At 44.8% G+C, this 18,303-nt stretch overlaps 2 protein-coding genes across 2 annotated transcripts in view; both read left to right on the top strand.

Annotated features, from left to right (window-relative positions):
• Positions 1-1,178: 1,178 nt before the first annotated feature.
• On the top strand, positions 1,179-6,056 carry spry1 (sprouty homolog 1, antagonist of FGF signaling (Drosophila)). The gene is made up of 2 exons (XM_085906289.1): positions 1,179-1,651; positions 3,158-6,056. Exon 2 carries the CDS (start codon positions 3,213-3,215, stop codon positions 4,245-4,247), a length of 1,035 nt encoding a protein of 344 aa, XP_085762415.1. The 5' UTR covers positions 1,179-1,651; positions 3,158-3,212; the 3' UTR covers positions 4,248-6,056.
• Positions 6,057-6,072: 16 nt separating this feature from the next.
• The window catches only part of LOC147060553 (uncharacterized), a 59,579-nt gene continuing 47,348 nt past the window's right edge, over positions 6,073-18,303 (top strand). Inside the window, exons 1-2 of the mRNA XM_085906291.1 lie at positions 6,073-6,881; positions 16,225-16,416. The gene's annotated coding sequence lies outside the window, so the exon portion shown is untranslated. The remainder of the gene's footprint in view (positions 6,882-16,224; positions 16,417-18,303) is intronic.

Below are 18,303 nucleotides of genomic sequence, written 5' to 3'. Positions count from 1 at the left end.
AACCAAGTTTCAGAAAAACAAAAGAAGTCGAGAATGTACTGTTGCTTTTCGCCGGTTTGTGTCTTGTCCAAGGAGCATTTCCGTTCAGTGAGCCCTAATGGCGACACTGGCGGCCATCTGTCGCGCGCTCAAAGCCGCAACACCAACTTCCATCAGCCACTAAACCGCCTCAAAACACTCAGCAACTCTTTATGTATTCTTTTATGTTTCTGTGTGCGCGCGCGCGCGCGTGTGTGTCGAGGCCGCGAAGCATACGGGAGGCCCATTCTTCTGAGCTGTATGGATTGTTCCATTTGAATGGCGGGCCCATTGACTTTGTATTGAACTTCCCCTTTTCTCATGGATCCGGATGTAGCGCATCCGCGACACCAATCAAAGCAGACAGTCGGGTACACGAGTGGGGGAGGGGCCGAGCAGAACGGTGGAGGCGGGTGGAGGGGGGGCTTTTCCTACTCCCCTACCCCCACCCACCACTTCTTTTTTTTAAGGTGGACCGGAACTGATGTGAGCAATGGACTTTCCACAGGGAGACGAAATCGTTCAAATTGTACCCGTGCGCAAAACTAAAGAAATATTGTGTGGAATAGTTACTCAAATAAAACATTACGTTACTAAAGTGTAGTGTATTCTATTTAGTGTTTTTAGGGTGGACTAGACAGATTGAAAGAGAGACAGAGTGATGATTTCTACGTTATTCTTTTTTTGTGCAAATTAATAAACGTAATTTAAGGATTTTTTTATGTCAATCAATAATGTCGATCCCTGTTTATTATGTATCTAACTTTTGCGTTTAAATGACAAATTGGGTGTCGTTTAAATCCAAGATAACCTAACGTAAATAAGTGTTGAGTAATAATGACTTCTGCAAGGGTCACACTTCACAACACGTTTTCACAACATGTTCTCGTACAGTAAGCTCCCCTGATGAGTCCGTCTTACCAAAAATGACAAAAGCACCGAGAAGGGTCCTAAAATATGTGTTGCGTCACAGTGCGTCACTTGATTATTCACTAAAGCCTCAAGAGCGGAAATGGCTGGTCCGCTCGAGTCCGGTCTACCTTAACGGCCTCAGCACATCTGCCCAATGAATCAGGAGCGGATGCGATGTATCCTTTTTCAGGGGCCTCAATGGCCAGTGGGAGGTGTCTTGTGCTGCAGCAAACACCGCGCCCCCCCCACCCGCCGGCCTCATTCATTCAGTGCTCACAGGCCCGCAGAGCACCAAGCAAGCGGCCAAAGCCAGTCTTGACGCCTCAAAGCGAACGTACGCCGCAGGAGCATCAGCTTTGGATCTAACTCCCGAGCGCTCGCGCTTACTTTTGTCGCCTTTTGCGCTCACTTTTCCTCAACTTCTACCCAAGGACTCCGACTCGGCTCGGTCCTGACTGGAGATCGGCTTGCCTCTTGTCCGTGTAAAAAATTGTGCAGCTGTGCGTATATGTGGACGGGCTTTGGATTTACGCGCTTTTTTGTGTGTTGTTGTTTACGCACCGGACCTTTACCTAGAAACAAAGGAATTAACGTTGCACGGTCTTGGATTAGGAGGCTGCGAATGTTCCGCGTTCAACTGGCGTGGGGGACAACGCGCTTCCTTTCTGGATGGACTCTCGGTAGGCTTGATGGATTCGACCCTATGGACGCTTGCATATAGGTAAATAACCGCTTTAAAGTCCTTTTCCACGCAATTATGCGACGCGCTCTGGAGATTAGTGCACCTTTAAAACGCTTTTGCACCACTTTTAAGACTTTTGTGTTGAGTTTTTACGCATTTAAAAGCGCAGAAAATGACGCCGAAGGGAGGTTTTTTTTCCTTAGTGGAGGTTCCACGCGTGCATGTATGCGTCTCTCCCTGGCTACCCCACCACCACCCTCCGGCGCTTGTTTTCATTCATAACTTTTTCAATTTGCATGTAATGCAGGCTTTAGGTGCAAATCGACTTTGCAAATGTTTGGCAAAAAAAAAAGGCTGAGTGGGCACGTGCATATTAATGCCAAGTGGGAAAAAAATCACAACTGTTTGTTTGAAACCATCAAAAAGCGCGTGTAGTTTATCGGTGGAGAAAATAAGGAGCGTGGGCCACTGATAGCATGTCTAAAATGTCACAGTTGTTGGAGAAGAAAAACCTTCTCAGATCGTCGAATAATATATACGTTGTTTGTGTTTTGGATGTTTTTTTTTCATGTAAATTTTTTGTTTGAAAAGCATTTAAAATTTCCACTGACATTTTCAAATGGTTTTTTTCAGAACTCGCTTTGACCTTGAGGCTTTTTGTTGTTGTTTTCTCTCCACCATTTCCTTCAAAAGCCTTCTTTTCCCTACTTTCTCGTGGGGGTGCGCGTGAGAATACTAAGCGAGGCGGCTCATTTAGTCGCTGTCCTCATTTCGTGGCTGCGCTCGCATTTAAATGTTAACTAGTCATAGAGATGTAAATGAGCGAGGGGAAGTGTTTGCTAGCGGGCCCCCGTTGGAGTTTTTGCAATGCGTGCGTATTGGGGCGGGGGGGCGTCTTGTTTCTTAGTCGATTTCTGGTGAACTAAAAGTACTATTGTGGTGATAAATGGATTCCCAGAAGAGAAATTTGCTGTTCTAGTAGTCTACAATGATAGCAACACAAGCAAACGAGGCATGCTCAACTACTAATATTCAATAACATACAGGCCATAATTCCTGTATGGTCCTAAAGTTTGGGGGGGGAAACGACCAGAATGTTGAAACTATGGAATACGGAATGTAACATTGGCGTTTCTTGAATATTTTTTAATAAGTGTAATACGTAGTATTGTAGTAAGTGTAATATTGATTTTTTTTTTAAATTTGTCCTAGTGGTACCTTTTTGGGCCCTCAAGGACACCATACAAAGTGAAGTAGTAATACAGCGTGAGTAGAACATGCGGAAGAGGGTAGACTACTATATAATTTGCTATTGTGCCAGATGGGTAAAAAGGTATTTGAGCATTCAATGAATCACTGGTTACTTATTTTTTTAACCGTCGATGTTTCTATGCGTCTGGATTTTACTTCATATAGGCCACTTTGTATGCAACTATTGTTGTGTTTAAAGTGCTCGACATCAAAAGTTGAGTTGCGTGATACATGTATATTCCAGTCTGTCAGTACAATGTGAATAAAGCTAACAAATGTCTCCCATTTGCGCAGGTTTTCCGATGCATGCCAAGTCCACGGTGAATGTCGGAAGTGGTGATCCCCCCAGATGGAGCTCCAAAGTCAACATGGCCCCGGCGGTTCATTAGTGGTGATCCAGCAGCCCTCCCTCGAGAGCCGGCAGAGGTCGGATTACGAGCGGGAGTTCCAGCATGCCGCCATCCTCTCCCTGGACCAGATCAAGGCCATCCGCTCCAGCAACGAGTACACCGAGGGGCCGTCAGTGGCGCGGCGCCCGCCCGTGCCCCGCATGCCGACGCGGCCACACGACAAGCAGGAGAGGACTCATGAGGTCATCCTGGTCAATGTGAACAACAACTACGAGCACCGGCCGTCCGGAGGGGCGGCTGCGGGTGGCCACCACTGGGGTGGCGGCGGGGGGACCCGAGTGCCGGTTCTGAGCCGTTCTACCAGCACGGGGAGCGCTGCCAGCTCGGGGAGCAACAGCAGCGCCTCCTCCGAGCAGGGACTCCTAGCACGCTCACCGCCCGTCAGACTGGCCGGCAACTCGCGGCCCGTTCGGACTCAGCCCAAAGCCAAAGGGCCAGTGGTGGACTCCACCTCGGGTTCCCACCTCCACCAGGTGCCGCTCAAGGACAAATCAGATTTCTCAGGCCCCGGGAAAGGGGCGCTACCGCCCGTCGCCGCCGGGCACCAATTCATCTGCGAACGTTGCGGCAAATGCAAGTGCAGCGAGTGCACGGCGCCCCGCAGCCTGCCCTCGTGCCTGGCATGCAACGGCCAATGCCTGTGCTCGGCGGAGAGCGCGCTGGAGCACGGCACGTGCATGTGCCTAGTCAAGGGGATCTTCTACCACTGCTCCAACGACGACGAGGGGGACTCGTGCGCCGACCACCCCTGCTCGCCATCGCACTCGCACTGCTGCTCACGCTTCCTGTGCATGGGATTAATGTCGGTACTCTTCCCCTGCCTGCTGTGCTACCCGCCAGTCAAGGGCTGCCTGAAGGCATGCCAGGGATGCTATGACCGGGTGCGGCGGCCCGGCTGCCGATGCAAGAACTCCAACACTGTGTATTGCAAACTGGAGAGCTGGGCCCCGCAGAACCTGGAGAAACCCTCCTGATCGCGCCCACTGATCCCAACGAGCACCACCGCGGACAGTAAGGACAGCAGCAAAATCTAGCAAGCACCTCCCACCCGTCTTCCCTTGAAGAAAAACCACTCGATTTGAAAAATGCTTTTTCTGGTTCAGGACCGGGTTTTTACACACCAGTGTTTTGCCTTAACCGCTCCCACGTCCTTCCTCAAGTCTCTGATTTCCGTATTGTTTTTCTTTCTGTTTTTTTCCTGTGAAGGAGTGTCTTCTCAGAGCAGGGTTTCTCAAACTAAATCTGACATAAGGGGGTTTGACCCCCAAGAAAGAAGTTGGAGCCCATTCTAAGGCCCCGACTGTCATTGTGCTCATGTTTACCAGCGTTTCTCTAACTCAACCCCCTTTGTAATGACAATTCAAATCAGATGAATGCAAAAGAACACAACTCTAATTTGACATTTGGGGACCATCCCCTAAAAATGGGATCCATTCTCTGCCTCAGACATTCAGTTTGTAAATCCCTGCTTATGTTGTGGCATGGTTTCTCAAACTCAACCCCTAGTGATGTCTCCTATGATTATACCTAGCCCAATACAAAATATAAATTCCTGAATATAAATTCAAATTTCACATTTAGGACCCATTCTTGCCCCCCGATCCTCAGTTTGAGAACCCCTGCTTGTTTTTAGGGCAATGATGTAGCTGTTACCTCCAGGTATCTTTTTGTTTTTGAATTACCAGTTGCTAGACCACACTAAAAACCTCCTCCATGCTTATGTTGCATTAACACAAGCACATCCATCTCATAGTATTTGTTTTTCCTCTCTTTTTTTCCACATGGAATTTGCTTCTCTCCCCTCATCCTCCCATTTATTTTGTGTACATTGTATGCTCAAAAGAAAAAGAGGAATTCTGGCTATTTTGTTTAAGAAAATCTGTTAAAATTGTTTTTTGTTGTTGTACAAAAATATTTATTATGTGAAGCTCTATTATTTTATGATATTTATTGCAAGAGACAGTCTTAAAATTTTACTCATGTCAATATAACAAAAATATCAAATACTTACTGAGAAAAAAATTAAAAGGGTGGCACAAAAGAAAACTATGTTAACTTTAATGCAGAAAATATATTAATTAATGAAAACAAACAAGCACTTGTCTGGCTTTTTTTTTTACTCTCTGAATGTATGTGTTGATGGAATTTTTCCTGTTGTGCATGTGACGTTGACATCACCCCCCGCCCCCAGCCCCAACAGGAAGTCACTCAACAAGTCACCACAAGATCCCCACCATCAGATTCCCAAACTTGCAGGCGCTCTCCATATTGTGCGCGTGTGTGTGTGACCATTACCAGGCCACCTGTTCAAAGATAATAAAACCGGCAGCCATCAATGGCGTGCTTTTACGGCGTAGTTCCTGCACTTAAAGGCAACTCCAACCCCACTCTCACCCTTTCCTTTTACTCCTACCCATTTGTCGTACTCTTTTTTTTTTTTTTGTATGTGTCAGGGGAATTTATCACTTGGGAAGCCTGCTGACACTCATCCCCCACCGTGGGCCCCCCAGGGGATGAGGTCATTACTTTGAAAATCAGTTGGGCAAACTAGGAAGTCCTAAGATGCGTTAACATAGGGGGGCATTTGGCGGAACGTTGTAAAAGTTTTGCAGATAAGAGGGCCGGGAAGGTAAATAAGGGCACAAAAGGAACTATCAGGTTACATACAGTCTCTGTGTTATGACTTTGTCAGCACTTTAGGTGGGGAAAGACAGCACAGGTACTTTGAGAAAAAATGAGAGATAAAATAAAAAGAAATATTTCATGCAAGGAGAAAAACCAGCAAGGTGGCTGTTGCTAAGATCACTGAATATTTCTTGTTTCAAATGTTCAAAAAGAATGCTAATTTGTATTTTTGGGCCGGCAACGTGCGGCCAGCTAAACCTTGGGTCCTTTGTGCCTCGTGACATCATGCAAGTGAGTGAAGGAGAGGGAGTTTAGCTAAAGTTACAAACTAATGTGTGTTATCTAATGTGCATTATGGGTGCTAGTCATGGGTCAAAAGGGACACAACACTCGGGTGAACATTAGCGCTTTATGATAGCACCTTTATCGGAAAAATGATGTCAGCACTAATATTCCCACCACTGAAACGATCTGTAGTCATTTAAGGGCTTTTTGGAGATGAGACAAACTGGTCCAACAACTTTGGGCCTTGTTCTTTTGCCCCGCCCCCCCCCCATTTTAGCAGGCAAGCATTGTATTGTTTCCTGGCTTGACTTGTCACGTTCTATTGTCACCTAATGTCTAAAATGGTGATTCATTGCCACCTTACTACTCTTGTTCACTTGAAACTGTGAAAATATTAAAGACAATATTAGCAGAACAATTTCACACCCTGCCATCAATCAGCAAGCAGCCAGACACCGGCGGCCTGCGGCACCATCTTCGCCAGCGTGTCGGCCCTGTGCTGCCGGTCAGTCGGCCCGTGTACGTCAATTTCTGATAAATAACTTCGAGACAGCACCCGCAGATCGGCTTGTCGAAGTTAAAAAGTTGGACTTGAAAAGATTGGGACCACAGACTTCCAATGATGAGGCCGACCCTTCAACTGCGTGTGACCTCTTACCCCAGCTGCTTTTCGGATAGGCTTGGACTTCAAGGGAAATGTAAGTCAAATGAACCCTTACAGATTTCAATTGAACATATAACGACCTCTGAACACTTCATCTCATTTAAAGCCTCTCAGATCACATTTTGTTTGCAAATCTTGGTAAATAGACAAAATAGACTCTTTTAAGTCAGCTATGGAAAGGTGAATTGTTTTAAAAAAAATTCAGAGTTTCCGCCTACATTTTGGGGCTGGTTGATCTTTGTTATTTTGACATTATATGTTGTTTGCTTTAATAATTAAGACAATTCTACAGAACGTTTTGCCAAAACTATCAATATTGATTCTAAAAAAAATTCATTTGACTAAAACTGGACTAAAATCTTTTTTCGTTTTCATCAACTAAAACTATCACGTATTGAAATGTCTACAATGTGGCTAAGGCTAGAAAGCGTTCTCATCCAGAAGACTAAAAATAAGATTGAAATTAAAATGGTTGTTAAACACACCACAGTTGTCATCTGCCTCATGCAACTGGCACCCAAGCAAAGACATATACACCAATACTTGTGTAAAAAAAACAACTGGTAGAAGTCAAAATATTGATTCAACATACAAATTCAAAACTTTCATTGTTCTCTATATATGCATTTTTTTAATAATAAAATTTAGGCCTGATGATTTTATTGCACTTGATAACAAAATGTTTGTATGACCCCCGAAGGAGGTTCGTTGTTCTGACCAAATGGCCCTAAATGTGCTTTGTGTGTGTGTGTGGGGGGGGTGGAATGTACCTTCTGTTGGCATAGGAGTGGATTAGTGATTTGTCAGTTTCCTGTCGTCTTTCACTGCGACACAACTCGAGAGCCATTTGGCTCCCTCGCATGCCGGCAAACAATAGGAGGCCTCTTTTTTTTCCCTCCACTATACTCTTGTAGTGACAGCGTGTTTACTTGATGTTTTCCAGCCTAAGCCAAATAAGGAAGCTGATCTCCAACTTGGCCATGAAGGCAAAAATAGCTTTGGAACCTTTTTCCCATCAGGCGCCATTTAGATGTTTCATAAGTCCACCGAGAACTAAAGCAAAATCAACAAAGAATATGATGGATATTGCATATTTTGAAGTATGTTTGAGCTTTTTTCAACATTTCCAGGGAACGGGGAGGGAGGGTTGCATGGCCATAGGTTGCCCACCTTTGGCCTATAGTGTTGTCATAGCATTGAGAAAAAACAGAAATGCTGCTTTTTCTGGAGGATGATAACAGATGTCTTTTAGTTCATTTGTAATATTTTTCAAATTTTCACATTGAATCATTGTAAAAATCAATTAATTAAACAAATATCATCTTAAAATTATTTTGATTGATTCAGACTGAGGGCGGTTGGTCAAACACGGACGCACGATCAGTGGGTGGAAGTTCTCCAAGTGTCCATTTGCATTAGCCATCTTGACATCATCCGCAAGTGGAGATCTTGCAGTTCCTTTTGATCTCAATGCACTTTACGTACGGTGACCTCTTACGCGGACTCCAGCGAGTCCTTCCACTATATAGGTCAGGTGGCGACTTCAGTTGTGCGTTCCAAAATGTTTTCTTTATATTTTGACTTCAAATATATCAAATAGATTTCTTTCTTAATATAGAAGCAGATTTGGGATTGTATATTTGCAAATGTATTTTCCCTCTATTATTTTAAAAAGTTTGTTTTCAGTCATTTCTGCCCAATTCCAATCAATGCAACTAAGCCACTTAGCAGCTGGACTGTTTTTAATCCATGATGTCTAATGATGGTTTTAAGTTCAGTGGTGGGAAACATTAAAATATGATGTAACATATTTTTATGATTATGATTATTATTACGTGCAAAAAACCTTTTGCAGTTTCATTTGCTCATCAATCACTAACGTCCTAGTCATGTGGTGAATGACGCCACTTTTGCAAAGTGAAATCTGAGTCACTATTAAGTAATCTGTCGGTGTAAACTGCGCAACTTGTTTCAGGTTAAATTTAGCAGCGACGCACGCCCACGTCATGCTTCTTGGTAGTATTATTTTTTTTAACTACATGATTATCAAGTGAGTCACGGAGGAACCTCCAAGCCGCACATCCTACGGGGGCAGTCCCGTTTTTTCCAAGCCGGGGCATGGCTGTAGCACAATGTTCTCTTCCAGTGGTCCTCCTCCACATTGCTGCTTCAGCTTTCCTCAAACTCCTCATATGGTTTCTATTACCCCCCCTCCCCTCCCACCCACCCTCGCCTCTGCACTCCCCACACTCTTATAAATAGAAATAAGCAATCAGAGGAAGTGTAAGGATTTGGGCCTCTTCTGGACTCCCGAACACGGTGAACCTTGCTTTAAAAAAAAAAAAAGCTAACTCCGGAGACGTTGTGGTTTTGGACAAGCTGTGGAAGTAACCTTTGATGTGTTCAGAAACACGTCCAACATCCACTCGGCGTCCGCAGGATAAAAATGACTTTAAAATAGTCCAGAAATCGGCACAGATTTAAATTGTGTCAATCCTGAAATAGTCTCGCCAGGATTTATTAGCATTATGTTCCCCCCAAAAGAAAATTGTTATATTTGGTTTCGTAGTGTTTGAAACAAAACAAAAGGTGTTAATTAACGGATGCATGAATCAAGAATCTAGCTTTTTCCAAAGATAATACATGGGATTTGAATAAAATTGTGTGTGACAAGTAGTTGTCTTGCAAATAATAGAAAATTAACATCTCAGCATTTCTTATAAACATCTTTTATTGATCAATATAATATCGTCAAAAAATTAAGCTTACCAGATTTTGATAGGCATTTGTACAGAAGGGTGCACTGCAATTTTGTTCATTACACCATATTTAATTCTTATTTTCGACAAAATGCAAGGTATTCCATTTGACTTTTGAGACATTTTGAAGAAAGAGACCAGTAATGTTCAAATGTGGATCAAGTTAAAGGATACATTTAGTGCTAATTCCAACTGACCTCACAACTGACCAAACTTCCTGTTTGGATTGTCACCTAGAGCCATCTTTTCTCCTTGGGAGCCATAAAGGGCAGGCTGATGTTTTAGCAGGTGTTGAGGGCTATTCATGATGGAAGTGTTTCATTGAGGCTCCCAGATACACACCACAAACACCACCAACCGCTGCACACTCCGCCTCCTTAGCACTTCACCATTATTCCGTTTTAGGTGTCAAAACATACAGCTCTCCAATGTGTTGGCCCAGCCCCCTTCCTGTTACTTTGGTTGCCCTTATTTGAGCAGGGATGATCAGTGTGGCTTCTGTTCATCAAGGTCTGGAAAGTCACAAGGTGAGGATCTATCAAAATGGGATCACAGCAGGTTTCAAGGGGATGGATGGATGGACGGACGGATGTGGTTGGGGGGGTGGTTAGAAAATGTAACTTAACTACCTTTGGTACTCAAAGCCCTTCACACTGCTTTTTCATTTACCTACTGATGACATGCCATCAGGAGCAACTGGGTTCAATGTCTTGCTCAAGGACGCTTCAACATGATCACAATGGATGGGGATCAAAACTCCGATCTTTAGGTTGGGAGACGAGCACTACGACTGAGCCACACCGCCCAAGATTAGCACATCAATCAATCAATAAAGTCAAGTTTATATAGCCCTAAATCACAAGTAGTCTCAAAGGGCTCTGTCCTCTGCATTTAACCCATCCCCATGTGATTTTGATCCATCCCCTGGGGGAGAGGGGAGCAGTGAGCAGCAGCGGCGCCGCGCTCGGGAATCGTTTTTGGTGATCTAACCCCCCAATTCCAACCCTTAATGCTGAGTGCCAAGCAGGGAGGCAATGGGTTCCATTTTTATAGTCTTTGGTATGACCCGGCCGGGGTTTGAACCCACAACCTTCCAGTCTCAGGGCGGACACTCTACTACTAGGCCACTGAGCTGGTCAACATAACTTAGTACTAACAATAAGAACAAGGATATTTTTGATTATTCAGAGTTTTTATGATGTTGTGATCTTATTATGATTTACTTTGTAGCAAGTGGCCTCATATCAATTCATCTGTGATTGGCTAGTCCAAAATGCTTGCTCATGCACGGCGAGCTAGCTGCTCCTTGTTGGTAAGTCGAAGCATTCCAAGCCCTTACAAACCACTTTTGTTCCGTTTTTCCTTTTGGTATGTGGCGGCCTCAAAAACAAAACGGTATGATGTCTTGCTTGGATCCATTCAGGAAGAAGAATAATTCCTAAACTGCAAACCCCCTCCACCCGCTTTTGCTCCCTTCCTCTGGCTTTTTTTTTTTTTTTTTTAGTGGGGATTAGACTTTGCATCCAGACAGACGGTTCCCGTCTGCTGGCTTTTTTCAATTCACTTCCTCCCCTCACAGACAGACCCCCTACCCTCTTGCCACCTCCCCCCCATCCCATTCCCCTTTCCTTGCGTCCCGCCAAGCATCCCCCCCAACACACCCCCTCCCCAATGGCTCCTCTGTTATGTGGCTGGAAATAATCTTTTATTGCCCAGTTGTTCGGAAGTGACCTCCTGCCCTTGATTAGATAGGGCCAAGTCCTATCACACGATTTGTTTGAGCGGGCCGGGTGACCCCCCCCCCCCAACCCCCTCCCTACCTCCACACTCATCCATACATCCTCCAGCCCCCGCCACCCCTACACCACCAGCCCAATCTTTTCTCCAACCCCCTTACGTCCCTCTCTCACTGCCTGGTGATCCTGTGAGGGGACAACAATGGGGGGCTTTAGTTTTGTCCGGCTCTTCTTGGTTGGGATGGCGTTGGGTTGGAGGGTGTGGTGGCTTGTGGGTGGTGGGGCATCATGAGGGACTTTCTTTTTCTCATCCTTCAACCTCTCACCATCTTGATGACTTTTTTTTGTTTTATTTTAGGACACGTTATTCGAATCTGATTTTTCACCAATACACTGCCATGTCTTTGCATTCTGTGAAATATTTTTGTTGTTTATTGAATGAAAATATCTCAAAAACACTCCGATCTATATCTAAATAAAGTTGAGTCGAGTTTTGTTTTGTTTTGTTTTAGGACAACCCATTTTATGAGGATTCTGTATAAAACCTTGGGTGTTGTACCTTGTCCAAACAAAATGTTTGCAAACACGTTTGAAAACACACCCAAAAAAAATTCTTTGATGTTGTGTTTTAAAAGACCAGTACTAACTGCCTTCTAACTATAAGAGAAAGGATATTTTTTATTAGTTTAGAACCAAAACCTGGCTCACAGTTGGCTAACATGCTAGCATTATTTGTTAGCTCGACTTCAGTGTCTACCCTTCTTTTCTCCTCACGGTGCTAGAACTTTAATTTGGTGTGGCTTGTTGGATCTATATTGTCTCAATTCAGTCCATAAAAGAAAACTGTCAAATAAATTTTGCATAATTTCACATTGCTTTTGCAAGATATGCTGATGCTATGAAATATCAGAACAAGTTATTGCTTCCTTGAAGAAAACACTCTGGATTTATAAGTGTATTTATAAGTGATAAATAATAAGTATAAGTAAGCTCCTACCAAACAAGTCCACTCAAATAGTTTCTGCCCTGACATGCTACGTAAACAGTTTTTTAAGTTTTTTGTCATTGCCTTATGAGGCTCTAAAGCCACAACAACAACAAAAACTGTGTCCTGTTCACATTGGGAGTGAGTTGTTGTGAGAGGTTAAGTTGTGTGTAAATAGGGTTAAAATAGGCAGGATGGCTACTCTGATTACCTGCATAAAGGAGGTGACCTCATGTCACTTGGGCTTCTGTTAGTCTACTACAGACGTAGCATTCAAGACAGCGGTTTACACACTGTGTTTCAATGCCAAAAATGGCATTGATACACAGTGTGCAAAGCACTTCTATTCGCCTGTGTGTAAAGGAGAAGACTTGCGTTGGAAAGTTTTTACCAAAATCTACCAAACTGTCATCAGAAAAAGGGAGAGAAATGACTTTTGGTGTCATTTGTCCAGAACTGATACACATACTGGACAATGGTAGTTTCACAGCGCGGTTCTAGTATCACAGAAAATTGCCAGAAGGTTAAAGGAAAGTTTCAAGTTTCATACTCCTATCAGCATTTCTCTACATTTTATCCATGTGTAGAGATGTTTACTTTTCTCCTCGTCTGAAGTCGAATCTGCCTCCGTTACCATCTCTTATTCGACCTCCAAAGCCCCATAATGTGTTGGGTGACTTTGTACCCCTCAGAACTCCCTCCAGGGTCTCCACATCCAAAGCAGGAGTGGGGGGTCCAGAACAGGAATCTGAGGAGTCCCCCCCCCCCCCCCCCTCACCACCATAGCACCTCCACGCCCCTCCGGATCAAAGAGAAGGGACACAGAGGGGCTTATCTGTTGTTGATTTTAGACTTACGCTCAAGCACGGGCTTCTAGAAATGTGTCAAGGAATTACAGGATTTGATCACTGGAGCTTCATCCCATTCCTACCCCCCCCCACTCACCTTTTCATTTGTTATTAGAGTCCTTTGAACCTGTGGGTGTCTTTTGTCCATTGGAGGGGTGCTTTAGCAGGGACAGCTAAGCAGAAGACCACATAGGAACAGCAACGGAGGTCATGTGGGTGTCGAGAGAGATGAGCAGATGTGTTGCGGGAAAAAATCCACTTTCAAATGATTTACTACAATTCTTCGACTATTTATGCCAGCGTCAAATAGTGACAGGCAAAACAAAGAAATGCTTTCCCATTAGATGTCAGAAGGTAGAATTAACTTACCCATTGCCAATTCAGAATAATTGCTTTGTATTCAACTCAACGCACAATTCTTACTCAGTACATAAATTAAGATGAGATCCTCACTATTTAACTTTGTGACATTTTCATTTGGTGGTGTGCTGCGATATTCTTCAAAAATGAAGTATATGGGTTTGCTCAGAAAAAAACTTCAGGAAACATTGATTTCAGAGCCTTTCAACAAGAGTGGGGCCAAATGTAGTTTTACCCTGACTCAAAGTGTTGCTGGCTACATTTCTAGCGATGTTTATCTATGCCAGTATTAAATAAGACAGACCCAAGAGCTGATAAGAATGATAGACCTATTGCTGTCGCCTGTAGCTTTTTTGGGGGGTCTACATGTGTTTCATGCAGCCAGCTGCGGAGGAGTTGAAAGGGAAGTGTGCGGCCGCCCGTTGAATATCACACCATTACTCAGGATGCATCAAAAAGGGAACACTCTGTTCGAACAAAGGAAAGTGCAAGCGCGCCAAAAAGAAAAGAAGAAAAAATGAAACCAGCTGTCCGCCAGCACCTCGTCTTTACGACGAAGCCGAGACGCGTGCTCATAACCGTGTCCGTGTTTGGCCACAATCAAACGCTCAATTGGCCTTTACAGGAACATCAGACATGTTGCGCCAAGGGGGAGGGAGGCGGGGAAAGAGGGAGAGAAAGAGAGACAGAGAGAGAGACAGAGTGAGAGAGGCCTTCTTGTATTAAAGCCTTTAAAATATATATTAAGTGTAGCGACAGTAGACAACAAAGGGTCCCCCTTAATTCTTTTCTTTCCTGAGGGCCTGGAGTACACATAGCACCCACATCAAGCTTCCAGACTTCCTGCTCCTGCGCTGTACAGGTGCAACTTTAAAAGAACTCTCGTTCAAGGTCGCTTGGTCACCTGCAGTTTTGATGTCAGGTATTCTCTCGACTACATGATGCCCCCCCCCCACCCATTCAGATCAGAGATAAGTGTAAAATTGTTAAGTCATCTGATCAGGTGAGATTGCTCTTTTGTTGACCCAATTAAGACCATAAACTCATAAAATGTGGGTTGTATTCCTCAGGAAGTCTGCCCAGAGTGAGAGTTTACAGTCCCGCTATGAGTTTGAATCACAGGTCACGGAATGACCTGCATTCTTGAATTTGACTTTGCAAAGGTGGGACAGAATGTTAAGATGTACATTTAATCCGTGCTGGTCGTTTGTTTAAACATCATCTGCATAACTCTAAGTTATCCTTTTTTCAAATAAGAAGTAGACAGGATCAATATATGAACTACGCATTGGAAGCACAACTTTACAACGACTTTAAATTGATGGCATTGGCTTAGATCAGTCTTCCTCAAACCTGCATCTTAATCTTCTTATCCTTTATGTGTAAATGGCCAGCTTTTGCTGACATACTAATTTAGCATTCAATCATTGTGCCGCCACATAATGGGAGCTAGCCTTGAATGGTAATGACTTGGGCTAATCAACGGTCAGTCATTCTTCAAGCTGAGGTCGCGCTCCCAGAGGAGGAAGTGCACTGGTTATCATCAATCTGCTCGCATGAGAAAGGACTGGAGGTCGTGGGCGGGTTTAAAAGTTTAGTGCACTGTAGGTGCTAGTCAGTACATTCACAACCTTTAACTCCTTCCGTCACCTTCACCGCCGCCATCTACATGTCAAAGGGCCCAACTTGTTGAGTCACCGTGTTGAGCTTCCACACAAGAATCGTGTCGCTTAGTCGTCGTTTATCATTTCTCCTTTGTCGTCGCTTCTTTTCCTTCCTCTCCTCTGCTGGATTCACGAGGAAGGGAGGTGTGAGTGGGTGAGGGGGGGACGGGTGTGTGTGTGTGTGGGGGGGGGGGAGCAACTCAGCATTGAGTTTGCCAAGTCAGGCAGAACGATGGACAGGAAGCCAGGCAGGAAGGAAGACGAGCCTCTCCCCGTGAAGTGCCATTGTTTATGTGACGAGACTTGAAGCGGCTAAAAGTGTCCGACAAGCTCCTTCGCCTCACTGGGACCAACTTTGCAGGGCTCGCTGCCCACTTCCAAAATACCACAGGGGGTAGAAGTACTCCCATTCTGTGCTTAAGTTGAAGGACAAATCAAAAATGAAAGAATGAATGAATGAATGAATGAATAGATACATGAATCAACATCTGAAATTGATTTAATCAGAGTGAGGGCGGCAGAATTCCAATTTACATGAATTTGAATACAACCACGAGGGTGTGCACACTTGTGCAATCATAATATTGTTTGGTTGTTTGATTAGTTATTTTTAGTTCATCTTGAAAACGTAACGATGAATCTTCCTATATTTTTGATCTCACAAAAAGACATGCATTTGAACATGGGTATGTAGACTTTTGAGTACCGACTACTATTTTTGGTCAAACATTTCCAACATGTGGCTAAACCACTGCTTTTGCAACGTATGAATGAGCACTATGTGTTTGGAAATGTCTTCCACACGGCATGCGGGCAACAATTTCTAATCAATAACTAATTTGACACTTTTTTTCAGTGATTAGAGAGCATCAGAAAAGTCAGGCAACAATAATGTGTATTTTTCAGACATGTAGTTAGAAAATACCAAATTATAATATTCCTGAGCTGGTATTAATCAATAATACTGTTTTATCACTTGGCCTTGCCCTATGACTATTAAAACCAAGAATGTACTTTCCCTGCAGGTTAGAAGACATTTTTAGGGAAGATAGGGCTAAAGAAGAACCTTCCTGGTCTCCAGCTGCTCACCAGTCTACCGGCGGAACGCCGAGTTGGCCCCGCGCTGCTGTGGAGCGGTCGCGGCCGACTGAAGAGCATCCAGATAACATTATCTCCTGAGCAACTGGCGCGCCTGCATCCCCTACCTCATCCCAAAGGTAGGCTTTTAATACACGCCGAGCTTGTGCTTTTATTCCGGGCCAACCAATTGCAGCGCACGGGCCGCCTGGCTTCATAATGGGAGCAACCTGTGTTTTGTTCAGCGGGGTTGAGGTAATGCCGTGTGCGGTGGGGGTCGAGCATGCAGCTGCCGGGCCCGCTTTAGCTTTCATTGCTGGATTTAGTGTGTACAGATGGGCAGCAACATGTCTGTCGCCTTTCAAAGGAGGCAACAAGCCGTGTCACTGTAAAGCAAGGCGTCCAACTTGTTGAATCTTAGGCAGCGTTACCTATCAGCGGGACGGTGATAATTGGGAGATTATAACAAAACCCGGAAATGTTTACCAGTCTGTTGTCGGTTGACTGAGCTGCGCTGTGTTTCTTGAGACTAAGCGTGTGGTTAGTGCACAAGGCCGCTGTGTTTAGATTCACTGTTTGGCATTTTGTTTTCATTTTTGTGGTTTAATTTGAAAAGAATACAAGGAAAGCCACATAAATGATCCGGAGGGTCAGACCAGGCTCATGGTCCCCCCCAGTTTGACACCTGTACTAAAAAACAGTCTACTTTTTTGTTTTTGTTGTTTTATTGAAGTGTGCATATTTCGTTTTGCTTGAAAATGCGGCCAGTTGACATGTAGTAGTTGTTGAAGAAGAGTATGTTAGATGTTTAACTTCACATCCTCTTCCCGGGGTTAGGGTTCCTTCACACAGCTCGTCCTTCCTATTTTTACAGCTCTGATGCCAAGTCGATTCCATCCCCGATTCCAAGTTGGTGTTGTTTATATGGAACTTGCCATGAAAGGAGCTGCCTTCTTTCTCTGTATCAAACCCTGAAGGCTTTTGACCGTTTTGAAACATCCTTGCATGAAATTTATTTCATTGCCCATGTTGGCCACTGTGGTGTGCAACCCCCACCCCACCTCCCTCTCCCTTCTGGCAGCCCAGCAGCGTATAACACATCATTAAAAGTATTTTCTAATATTATCTGCCCGAGGTCAGTCTTGCTTGCAAAACAACCCTCGCGGTTTGGTGTTAAATATTGGACTCACCTCAAACGCCCCCCCCCCCCCCCCCCCCACCACCTCACCCCGCAGCCCCTGCGTTCCCTCCTCGGAACCAAACAAGCAGCCTGTGTTTGTTTCCCCTCTGGTCTTTCCTGATTGCACGGCCCGGCAAATTCCGGTCTGCTGTAATCTGGCCGTTAAGAGACAGCCACTGAATTAACGAGCGAGCCCATTTGGCACACATGCTTCCACTTTTCTGTTTGTTGCCTCGGCTTAATTCGTACAATTTCGCCTTCGTTAGGCCGCGTTTCAAGCTGCGGGGCGCAGGTAATGTGAGGCATCCCCCACTCCCCCCTTCCTTTCAAATTGCAGACTGGGGCTTGGGTTGCTAGGAAGTGGAAGAGCCTCAATTGCAGCCATTTCCTCGCCGGTGTACTGAGAGGTCCTATTACAGCGTTTAGGTCAGCGCAATTGGTGTCATTAAAGGCAGCCCTCTTCCCTCTAACAAACGCAACGAATTAGGCCGAGTTCTTTGGCCGCCCTGATTGGAGTTGCCAGGGGAGATGAGCATGTGTGCGTGTGTAATTACGGTATGCGTCCCAAGGCGGATGCGTGTCGGCGTGGGGCGGTCACGAGGGCGGCTCGCACGCCGGCGTAATGGCTTAATGTCGCTCGCTGACAGGCAGCCGGGCAACACGGAAAAGGTGCTACTGTGCTCCGCTTGCAGACTGTGACTGACGTGCCAGACCAGGCCTGCCGCAAATAACCCTGCCCTGTGTCCAAGAGCCACTTAAGCTAAAAAAATGGACTAACCCCAGGGAATGTTGTTGTTTACAGAGGTTTTTGTATAGCAATTTGTTGCGCGCAAAATTCGAAGAGGTT

The sequence above is a fragment of the Syngnathus leptorhynchus genome, chromosome 2 (assembly GCF_054491065.1).
Source record: "Syngnathus leptorhynchus isolate UIUO chromosome 2, UIUO_Slep, whole genome shotgun sequence".
NCBI lineage: Eukaryota > Metazoa > Chordata > Actinopteri > Syngnathiformes > Syngnathidae > Syngnathus > Syngnathus leptorhynchus.
The sequence above is the reverse complement of the archived record's forward strand: the minus strand, read 5'-3'. Positions and strand labels throughout refer to the sequence as shown.